The sequence below is a fragment of the Helobdella robusta genome, assembly GCF_000326865.2.
Source record: "Helobdella robusta unplaced genomic scaffold HELROscaffold_57, whole genome shotgun sequence".
In the NCBI taxonomy this organism is placed as follows: domain Eukaryota; kingdom Metazoa; phylum Annelida; class Clitellata; order Rhynchobdellida; family Glossiphoniidae; genus Helobdella; species Helobdella robusta.
This window is the reverse complement of record NW_008705311.1, coordinates 540,579-552,204: the sequence shown is the minus strand read 5'-3', so window position 1 is coordinate 552,204 and position 11,626 is coordinate 540,579. Positions and strand designations below refer to the sequence as shown.

General features: G+C 35.2%; 3 protein-coding genes across 3 annotated transcripts; 2 read left to right on the top strand and 1 right to left on the bottom strand.

Moving 5' to 3' along the window:
* Positions 1-226: 226 nt before the first annotated feature.
* HELRODRAFT_179856 (hypothetical protein) lies at positions 227-1,294 on the bottom strand (the record flags this gene model as incomplete). Its single annotated transcript, XM_009028655.1, has 1 exon — positions 227-1,294. One exon carries the CDS (start codon positions 1,292-1,294, stop codon positions 227-229), a length of 1,068 nt encoding a protein of 355 aa, XP_009026903.1.
* Positions 1,295-4,513: 3,219 nt separating this feature from the next.
* On the top strand, positions 4,514-5,607 carry HELRODRAFT_179855 (hypothetical protein; the record flags this gene model as incomplete). The annotated part of the gene is made up of 3 exons (XM_009028654.1): positions 4,514-4,587; positions 5,193-5,427; positions 5,503-5,607. 3 exons carry the CDS (start codon positions 4,514-4,516, stop codon positions 5,605-5,607), a joined length of 414 nt encoding a protein of 137 aa, XP_009026902.1.
* Positions 5,608-6,492: 885 nt separating this feature from the next.
* On the top strand, positions 6,493-6,918 carry HELRODRAFT_145957 (hypothetical protein; the record flags this gene model as incomplete). Its single annotated transcript, XM_009028653.1, has 2 exons — positions 6,493-6,707; positions 6,780-6,918. Coding segments are annotated over 2 exons (354 nt in total), but the record flags the coding sequence as incomplete, so codon positions are not given.
* Positions 6,919-11,626: the final 4,708 nt, after the last annotated feature.

Below are 11,626 nucleotides of genomic sequence, written 5' to 3'. Positions count from 1 at the left end.
CTCACTCACTCACTCACTCACTCACTCACTCACTCACTCACTCACTCACTCACTCACTCACTCACTCACTCACTCACTCACTCACTCACTCACTCACTCACTCACTCACTCACTCACTCACTCACTCACTCACTCACTCACTACTCACTCACTCAACCAATCAATTAATCAACAACAACTCATTCAGTCACGTTATCAACCAATCAATCAATCAAACGATTGACGATTAACATCTGATATTCAGACCGGATAAAACGTGACACCTACTGAGATGGTACCTGAAGGAACCTTTCGAAATAAACGTCCTACCGCATGCAAAGCACCTTTTATCGTTGTTCATCTTGAACCAGACACTACTCCTCCTCCTCCTTCTCTCCTCCACGCAATTAGGGATGTCAATATTTTTATCCGGATTTGGCGATGAGTCGGTTTGTATCGGATACTTCATCCCGACAACTTTCGAATAAATTGCACAATCCCTCACTTGCGATTTCAACTTTTTAGGTTTCGGTCTGTAAATTTTATCACCCATCTCCTCTTCAGGGATTCTTTCGAAAATCGACGATGCGCTCTGCCGATATTCGGGTGAATAAAAATCGGGCGGTAACCGAATCGGTTTTACGCAATGCATCCCTGGATGCACTGGTGCGTATGTACACAGCCCACTAAACATAAAAGGGGCTGGTCCACGAAACGTGGAGGAAGGCCCGCTAAAAATTTGGGGCACAAACCCTCTTCCGGTATGTAAAATTTGAAGGGGTGAAGCTTTCGTGGAAAAATTTGTTGGTGGTATTGGTGTGTTTGATGGTTGTTGGCTGAAAGAGTAGTGTTGCCGGATGAATGGAGTGTAAAAATTTGGAGTAAAGGAATGAAGACTGATTTGTTGGCGTTGTTGTTGTAGTTCATACGCTGATTGGTGGGTTGGGGTGTGGTGAATGACTGACGGAGGGTGCAGGTAGGGGCTGAAGGATGAAGTAAGGTTGAAGGGCACATTATCTGTCGGGTCATTTTTAGATTCATTTGTCGTTTTACTTGACGGCTTTTGTTTAACTTGGTGCGGTTTGTGTTCGAAGGTTGTGATTGGTTCGTTCGGCAATGACGTCATCGTCACGATTTTGTTGTTGTCGTTGTCGTCGTCGTTGTTGTTGTTGCAATTTAAAGAAGAACAATCTGTTCTTTTACTGGTTTTGTTGTTGTTGTTGTTACTATTGATGTTGTTGACGTTGTTGTTGTTGTGGTTGTTGTTGTTTTTGTAGTTGTTGTTAATGTTGTTAAAATCTTTTTGAGACGTCATCATTTTACCGTTAAAAAATCTACTCACAAAGTTTTTAACATCAGCTAAGAAGATCAGCTGTGATAAAGGTGACGACGATGACGACGACGATGATGATAATGATGTTGTTGTTGATGATGATAATGATGTTGTTGTTGATGATGATAATGATGTTGTCGTTGATGATGATAATGATGTTGTCGTTGATGATGATAATGATGTTGTCGTTGATGACGATTTTGATGACGTCATTAATGACGCAGACGAGTCGTTTTGTTCTGTCGATATGAACTTAGATGATGACGAACGTGACGACGACGATGATGATGATGATACTAATGATGATGATGATGATGATGATGATGATGATGATGATGATGATGATGATGATGATGATACTAATGATGATGATGATACTAATGATGATGATGATACTAATGATGATGATGATACTAATGATGATGATGATGATGAAGATGATGATGATGATGATGTCGAAAAAATCTCATTGCAATAACTGTATACAATCTTTCGAACACTCAGATCCAAGACAACATCCTCATCAACAGCATCATTAAATTTATTATTATTATCATTAATATTATTATAATTATTATAATTAATATAATTATAATTATTATTATTATTATTATTATACAGTTTGAAGTTTGGTTCTCGCTCCATCACAATCGGCTTTGTCTTGGCTATCCCCAAATTGCAATTAAACTGAAAAAAAGAATGACTGAATGAATGAATGAATGATTGAATTAATGAATAACAACATTCAAAGTGAATGAATAAGTAAATGAATTGACGAACGAACGAATGAATGAATGACAGAGCGAATGAACGACAGAGCGAATGAACGACAGAGTGAATGAACGAACGATTAATATTCTTATTTTTAGTATTATGTTATTAAAGTGATAAGTCTTGAAATATTACAAAATAAACACACACACACACAAACACACACACACAAAAAACACCGACTTACTGAATTTTATTATATTTTTATTCTTCAGATGAAAATAATAATTAACATTTAAAACTAATTTAAAAGATAATAATGTTCAATTTTTTACTCTCAACGATTCTAGGTCAGGTCGACAATTATTTTCGCTATTGTGGTTTTTTTTGTTCTATTTATAGAGCGTTCTATTTATAGAGCATTTATTGTGTCATATTTAATGACGTCAGTCTTAAATGGGCCGAACCCACTCACGACCTCTCATTGGCTGGACATGTGTCAGGAAGTTTGAAAACACGCGCTTTCATTGGTTGTCGTTTTGAGTATTGAAATCATCTGATTGGTCCATTTTAGAAGGATCATTTATACATTGACTCGCACATTCGATCAAAAAGTCATTCATTCATTCATTCACTCATTCATTCATTCATTCATTCATTCATTCATTCATTCATTCATTCATTCATTCATTCATTCATTCATTCATTCATTCATTCATTCATTCATTCATTCATTCATTCATTCATTCATTCATTCATTCATTCATTCATTCATTCATTCATTCATTCATTCATTCATTCGTTCATTCGTTCGTTCGTTCGTTCATTCATTCATTCATTCATTGCTCATACATGGTGCTCCATTGGATATTTCATTCATTGCTTCATTCGTTCGTTCACTCATTAACTCCTTTTCTCACTCACTCATTCATTCAATCATTCATTCATTTATCCATTCACTCACTCACTTAACCCTCATGTCAGAGACCACGTGACAAATGGTTGTGAAGGTCGCCGAGGTTGACCTTGAGTGTTTGTCCGGCGGACGAGGCATGGCACGGAGCAACAAAAGAATATTCTAGAAAGTTTCACTCCCATTAAATGCGCGCGTGTGTGTGTATGTATGTGTGTGTATGCGTGTGTGTGTATGTGAGTGTGTGTATGTGTGTGTGTATATATATATATATATATATATACATGTATATATATTTATTTGCGTGTGTGTCTTTGTGTGTGTATGTTATGTAAGTGTGTGTTTTTCATATAGATAAATCTTGAACGTAAAATCTTTATAACCTTTTGTTTGAGTATAAAGAATAAATTTTGGTGAGATGATACATGTTTGCTTGCTTATATAAACACACACACTCACACACACACACATACACACACACACACATATATATATATATATATATATAAACAATATATGTTCACAAACACACACACACACACACACACACACATGAATGTATAGACTATATATTTATATATGACATTTCAGTATTGTGATGTAACCTTGGACAGATGCCTAGATCAACTTCAACACCCCTTTAAAGTCTCACTCTCACTTTCTCTCTTTCTCTTTTCCTCTCTCTCTCCATCTCTCTTTCTCTCTTTCTCTCTCTCTCTCTCTCTCTCTCTCTCTCTATATATATATATATATATATATATATATATATAATGGTGGTGTTATATGTTATCCTTACTTTTAGTTAAACATAGATGTTTCATGGAGAAATGAGATACATCAATTCAATACGTGTATGTGTGAGTGTTTGTATGTATGTGTTTGTGTGTGTGTGCTTGTATATATGTGTGTGTGTGTGTCTATGTATGTGTGTATGTGTGTGTTTAAGTTTTAATTGATTTTGAAGAAACAAGCCGTAGACAAAAATTAACGTTCAACATGTTGCTTGCACTTGTTTTTATATTTATATTTATTATTTTGTCTGTATGTCTGTATCTGTCTATGTATGTATGTTTGTATCTATGTATGTATGTTTGTATCTATGCATGCATGTTTGTATCTATGTATGTATATTTTTACGAGGTACGTGTATTATTAATACAATAAAATACAATACAATACAAAACAACACAATACAACACAATACAATGCAAGAGAGTATCATGAAATATATCATACAGTATCATAAAATGCCTCGCAATATCACGTACCACACAACAGATACCGTGTCTTAGAACACCATACAAATACCAAGAGACACAATACCACCAGATAAATTTGTCTTTCCGTGCGTGCAAGCAAGCAGGCATTTCAATTCAACACGGTATCAACGTATCCGATGATAAATCGATCTTTGATGGTCTTTAAATCGTTGGAGCGTGTGATGGCGTTGTCATGTGACTTTGTACGTGGTCATGTGACTTATGTGACTCTATGGTCATGTGACTCTGTGGTCATGTGACTCTGTAGTCATGTGACTCTGTGGTCATGTGACTCTGTGGTCATGTGACTCTGTGGTCATGTCACCCTGTGACCATGTAGTCATGCGACCCTGTGGTCATGCGACTCTGTGGTCATGTGACCCTGTGGTCATGTGACTCTGTGGTCATGTGACTCTGTGGTCATGTGACTCTGTGGTCATGTGACAAACAAACAAACGAACGAACGAACGAACGAAAAAAAACAAAACCCGGAAGAAAAACTGAAGAAGGAAAAAATGGTACCCATATATATGGCTTCACAAATCTTTTATCCACTTATAAACGCTTGTCACCAGCATCACAGGTTATACGGGCAATGTATAATCTATTAAAATAAAATATATTAGTAGCGTGTTAAGGTATGTATATGTTTTTTATTTTATATATGAATGTATGTATGTATGTATGTATGTATGTATGTATGTATGTATGTATGTATGTATGTATGTATGTATGTATGTATGTATGTATGTATGTATTTATGTATGTATGTATGTATGTATGTATGTATGTATGTATGTATGTATGTATGTATGTATGTATGTATGTATGTATGTATGTATGTATGTATATATGTATGTTAAAACCAAATCGTGATGAATGACACCAAACAGTCAAACATCTGATTAAAAGGGTTAACACTTTAATGTATCGTTAGTCTCACACGTCGGCGTTTTAATATTAATTAATTAATATTTTCCGACACACAAACACGCAGAAATCGCTGCAACAAACACGAGATGTGGTTTATTGCAAAAAAGAACTCTTTGTTGTCACCTGACCGAACACCAATCATTTTACACAATGTTTTAATAAATTTTGAAGTATTGGGGTCCATGGGTCCAAGGACCTCGATACATATTGGCAAAAAGTCTAAGGAAGGCAGGGCGTTTTCACATTTTTTGATTTTTTCGTCCGATGCCCTGATTGCAGCCAAACCACATTCTTTGCTGGTAAGGTGAACGTAGCGCTCGGCCAAGGTACCAGGAACCGTAACATCCCAAGCCAAACATTTACCTGCTCTCCAGGGAGTAAGAGTACAACCGTCTGGTCGCTTGCCATCTTGCACTGAAATGCCAGATGGTTCCTTCAAAACAGGAATAGAAGCTTTAGAAAAAAGCCGGCAAATGTAATCATTCAAAGCTGAATGACGAAGTTGACGGCCTCCACCTAAACGGCAAACCAAACCATGATGACCAAATTGGTCCGCCTCCGCGCACAATGTATGTATGTATGTATGTATGTATGTATGTATGTATGTATGTATGTATGTATGTATGTATGTATGTATCATTAAATTCTTTTTTAATTTTATGGAGCAAATAAAATTTCGTTTCGTTTCGTTTTGTTTCGTATGTATAGTTGCATTGTTATGCGTATGTTTGTACTACTTGTGTAGGTAGTTAAATTTACCGGTGCAAGTTTACCAAAAAATTATTTTTAATATTCAAAGTCTTCGACTACATTTCAAATTCAAATTTGAAAATTGTTGTCTTCGCACCGATAAAGGAGCCGTTTTTAATTAGCGCGTCGGCCGTTAAAATTTGATCTGATTTAAAAGTTAATTTATCAAAAATAACATTTAAATAACTAAATTAATTAATTGAAAATTAAATAAATTCACTTTTGGGACGTTCGTCTATATTATTGACAAGAAGAATAAAGATTGCAAAAGTTGAAAAATGACTAGGACAACGTTAACAAATGCGCCTCGCATTTTAGTCATTTACCCGAGAATCGGATTAGTCTTTTTCACTTCGGCGTGCACCGTAACATTTATTACGGGCCTAACAACGGTGATACCGTCCGTCTGCGAGGGCTACGTTCTACTTTACAGGATCCTGGCATCCTATCTCTACCTGTCAATCGCCTCCAATGTTCTCAACTGTTTCCGGGAGGATAGCTTTGCAAGAGGAGGTGCATGTCGGGATAATTTTCAAAATGGCCGACCAGTTTTGGTGGTTGCCGACGGGACTGGGGGTCTGATTAATGAAGAATTTGCGTCGGCTAGCGGGGTTTATTGTGGGGTGTGTGATCGGGAGATGCCACCAAGAAGTCATCATTGCGTGTTGTGTAAGAGGTGTGTGCTAGTACGAGAGCACCATTGCTTCTTCCTCGGAACGTGTATTGGAGGAAATAATTTGAAAAGTTTCTGTCAATTGTTATTTTTTATTTCATCGGGTTGCCTATTAGCTTTGATTCTCTGCTTGCGGTATTTAAATTTGGTACATTTGTTTACATTTTCTGGAAATTTTTTCGAGATGATATTGCCGATAGCGCTTGGCGAAATTTTGTTTGGATACAGAAGTTTGGCATTTGGGTTTTTCATAATGGAGTTGAACGTCGTTGTAGTTGGGTTTGTTGCTTCTACAAGTTTTCTCGCTTGGCACGTGTTTTTAATTTGCACAGGTTTAACCTCTTACGAATTCTACACAAAGAAATTGAACTATAGTGACCTTAATGTTGTTGAAAATTTCAGAAATGTGTGTGGGAGGTTCTGGATTCTTAATTTGGTCCTCCCACTGCCCTCGTTTTTGTATTCTAATGTTGAAAATGTTTGAATTTTTGATTGAAATTATAGAAAAATTTCTTTCGAATCCTATAACTGATGAAATTAACATATTGCATTAAAATTCATGAAATTGTTTGACTTTTTATGATGTAATAGGAAAATTGACCTACCTAATAAATATCTCTATGAGAATATTACATTTTGCGAAATTACAAATGACATCTCCCATTCGTTTCGTATATGATAGATTTGCCATTTAGGCGGACGGAAACAACATTTCAGAATAAAATTATTGAAAATGAATTTGTAGCCGTTTCAATTTTAAAAAATTCATGGAATCTGAAATATATTAACGCGTTTGTTCTGTGTGCGTGTGTGTGCGTACATATATATTTAATGAAATAAAAAAAAATTATGGCAAATTTCCAGAATTAACTTACGTAATCAAGATATTAGTAGTGTTTGGGGAAGAATTAGAACATTTGCTCGTCAGGTAGCGAGATTAATTATATAGAGTTGTTTAGGATTATATATTATTATATAGTGTTATATACGTTATATAGATTTATATATAGTTATGTAGAGTTATTGATTATATAGTGTTATATATGGTTGTTTATATGTATGTATATATAATATATTTATTGTACGTCTATATTTTGAACTCTTGCGAAAAAATTTAAACTTAAATAAAATTAATTACTCGTTTTATAATAGGTTTATATAATGTCAGAAAGTTTCAAAAGATCGCTCGTTAATGTCAGCTTAGCTTGCTAATTGTTGTTGTTATTTTTGTTTAACCCTTTATTTTCTAATTTCACACAGACATACTTGATAACATTCACACTCACACATACATAAGAACATACATAACCACATGCGTGATGTTTTTTGATCTGACAAAAAACACAGCAGAGGAGCCGACCTTGACATATAAAAATTTTTTAATTTCATGCACACTAACACGCACACATACATTCCTGCTAACTTGCTAACACGCATAAACAAACACATACATTATCACGTACATGATTTTTTTGATTTAGCAAAAACACATCAAAGAAACCGACCTTGAAATTTGAAAAAATTTTAAATTAAAATTTTCGCGCTAATGTTGTTAATCATTATACAAAAACATATCAAACACAGCAGACCAAACCAGTCAATCAGAATTTCTTTTGTTGTCGTTGGAGGAAATGACGTCATTTTAAATATTTTGGCGTTGTATTCAGTCAGTCAGTCAATCAACCAATAAACCAGCCATTTATCATTCATTCAATCAACCAATCAACTTATTAATGAACCAAATTGAATGAACCAAATGAACGAACGAATTATGGTGAAACAATAAAAAAATTATTTGCAAGGCTTGCAGAAGCGCAAATCAACATTTAATTGTACATATCTACAAACACTTTTGAGATTTTAGTAAGGAAAGAAAAACACAACAGTTGCTTTTATTTGACATCAATCAAAAATGAAAAATGGCGGAAAATTTAAATTTAAAAAATATCAATTTAAAAAAAATTTGGATTTAAAACAAATGTTAACACACGTCAGTCGTTCACGAAGAATGATTCAAGTAACACGAACAATTAGTAAAAACGGTTCACAGCATATCATAATGATACCGAACATAAATTATTTATACATGCATACAAAGAAATACAGAAAATATCCAAAAATTATGTAACCAAAATATAAAACTAGAAACTAGCCAACATTTTACAAATAATAAATAGATAGACATTATTAAAGATTGATCAAAAAGGTAAAATTCAAGGCGGCGACGAAAAAAAGTAATGTGTTTTGTTGGTGTGGTATTGCGATGCGAAAACAAACAAAAACATCACAAAAAACTAGTAAGAAGTCGCAAGAATAGTAGTCAGTCACCTACCTACAATTAAATTACTCTCAGGGCCCTAGCTTACCTATAATGATTAACTCAACTTACCTACCTACCTACCTACCTACCTACAAATTTAAATTTCAAATTTTACATGCATCAACTATTTGGTTTACATTTTTTAAAGTTTTGATTTTACTTGAAACTTTTTAACTAATGTTGAGCCCTGGCCTACCTACGATTGTTTAACTCATCTCAATTCCTAACTTACCTATAAATTAAATTAAAGTCCGGTAAAGAGGATAGAAAGTTGAAGAGAAACATAACAACAACGACACCGAATGAATGGATGTCGCGTATGTATGTGTTGTATTGATATGTGTGTGTGTGTATAAATGTGCGCGCGTGCACTCTTCAGAAACTTCTCCACTCACTACGGACGAACCCCCTTGCACGGACCATCATCTGAGACGCACCGAATAGTCGTTCTGGTTAATGTTTTCTTCGAATTGTCATCGGAACGATCATCATGAGACCACCGTCTGAAACGTGCTGACTCCCACCACTGCCCACCTCTCATCATTCTGTAGACAAATTTTTTTTAGCGTAGTAGTAAATGAATGTTAGAACGAAGTAAATGAATGAAATAATCAATCAATCAAACCATGATTCAATGTAACAATATATGAATAGAATGAATTAATGAATCAACTAATGGATGAATAATTGTAAAGATTGAGTGAGAAAATGAATGAATGAGGAAAATAAAAAATCTAAACTAAACTTACTTCACAAATTGTCGTTACTGAACTTCATTGCACCGACCACCATCATCTGGTCGGCATATAAGACGTCATCCGAACTGCAGAGTTTCAGTCGAACCAAAGAGCTGATTCTTCCTCACCACCATCATGGGACCGCCATTTGAAACGTACTGACTCCCACCACTGCCCACCTCTCATCATTCTGTAGTCAAATTTTTTTTAGCGTAGTCGTAAATGAATGTTAGAACGAAAGAACAAACAAATAAATTATTGAATAAATAAATGAGTGAATGAATGAATTAATCAATCAATCAAACCATGATTCAATGTAACAATATATGAATAGAATGAATTAATGAATCAACTAATGGAAGAATAGTTGTAAAGATTGAGTGAGAAAATGAATGAATGAGGAAAATAAAAAATCTAAACTAAACATACTTAACAAATTGTCGTTACTGAACTCCATTGCACCGACCACCATCATCTGGTCGGCACACAAGACGTCATCCGAACTGCAGAGTTTCAGTCGAACGAGCTGATTCTTCCTCACCACCATCATGAGATCACCATCTGAAACGTGCTGACTCCCACCACTGCCCACCTCTCATCATTCTGTAGACAAATTTTTTGTTATTAGCGTAGTAGAAATGAATTTTAGAATCTCAGAAGCAAAAAATTGCAAAATAAAAATAATAGCAAACAATATAAAATAATAGGGCAAACTGTAAAAAAAATTTACCGTGCCTTCCGGTTCCTCCTACGTTGTCCTCCAAAACTGGTGCCAGTCCTCCTCCAGATTGTTGTTGATAGAGAAAGATAAAGAGAAGATTCTCATCAGAAAGCTTAGCGGTGCCTGCATCTCAAATTGCTTAATAAAAATAATCTTATCTACCTATTCAATTACCTTAACTAATCTATATTAAATTGTTAATGGTACGATAGTCGAAAGTCCCCCTTCATTCTCCCTCCTTGCACAGAGGTTCACCGACAACCAGGGCACCGGATAGTAAACCATTGCCGTGCGGATAGTAGACTACTGCCTTGCGGATAGTAAACCATTTGCCGTCCGGAAGCCGTGCGGGTAGTAGACTATGGCCGTGCCGCATAGTAAATCATTACCGTGCAGATAGTAAACCATTGCCGTCCGGATAGTAAACCATTGCCGGTTCACCACTGGCCACCAAGGCTTACCTCTGACAAGAGACTTTGAAATCCAGAGTCAATCGGCTATCGTACCCTCAACTTACCTATTCATTACAATTAAGCCCTAGCTTACCTAAAATTACAAAACTCAAGAGCCCAATTCATTGGCCTTTCGGCACCCACCCCACCACCTACGTAATGCCTTGGGCTCCAACTTAGTAATAATATTATAAAACTTAAACGCTAAATCTATTAATGAATATGTGTTACAACGTAGCCTTAACTTACCTATTCATTACATTACGGTCCTAGCTTACCTAAAATTACAAAACTCAAGAGCCCAATTCATTGGCCTTTCGGCACCCACCCCACCACCTACGTAATGCCTTGGGCTCCAACTTAGTAATAATTATAATATAAAACTTAATAATTAACCTATCTATCGATACACTTACTGCGTTTTAACTTACATTACAAGATTGTTCCTAGAATTACATTATTGCCCTTAACTACCTATGAAATTAAATTACTCTCAACCTTAGTAATAATAAATTAGAATGTGTAATGAAAATAAAATTACGCTCAAATACTAACATATGTGTTTATGTATGTATTTGTGTGTGTGTAATACGCTGATGCGTGCAATGTGGGTGCAAGAAAAACATAGAAGAGATAAACTTACGCGCCTACCTATTCAACTACATTAGTGTTGGATGCTTCTTATCTATTATACCTACAATTAAAATTATGCTTATCTAACCTACCTATATAGCTACTTAATGTAATTGTGTGTGTGTGTGTGTGCGTGTGAGCATTCTTACTTAATGTTAAATTACAGAGAAAAACAAAGAAAAAAGAATAAAACGTATCCCAGCCAGGCGTGT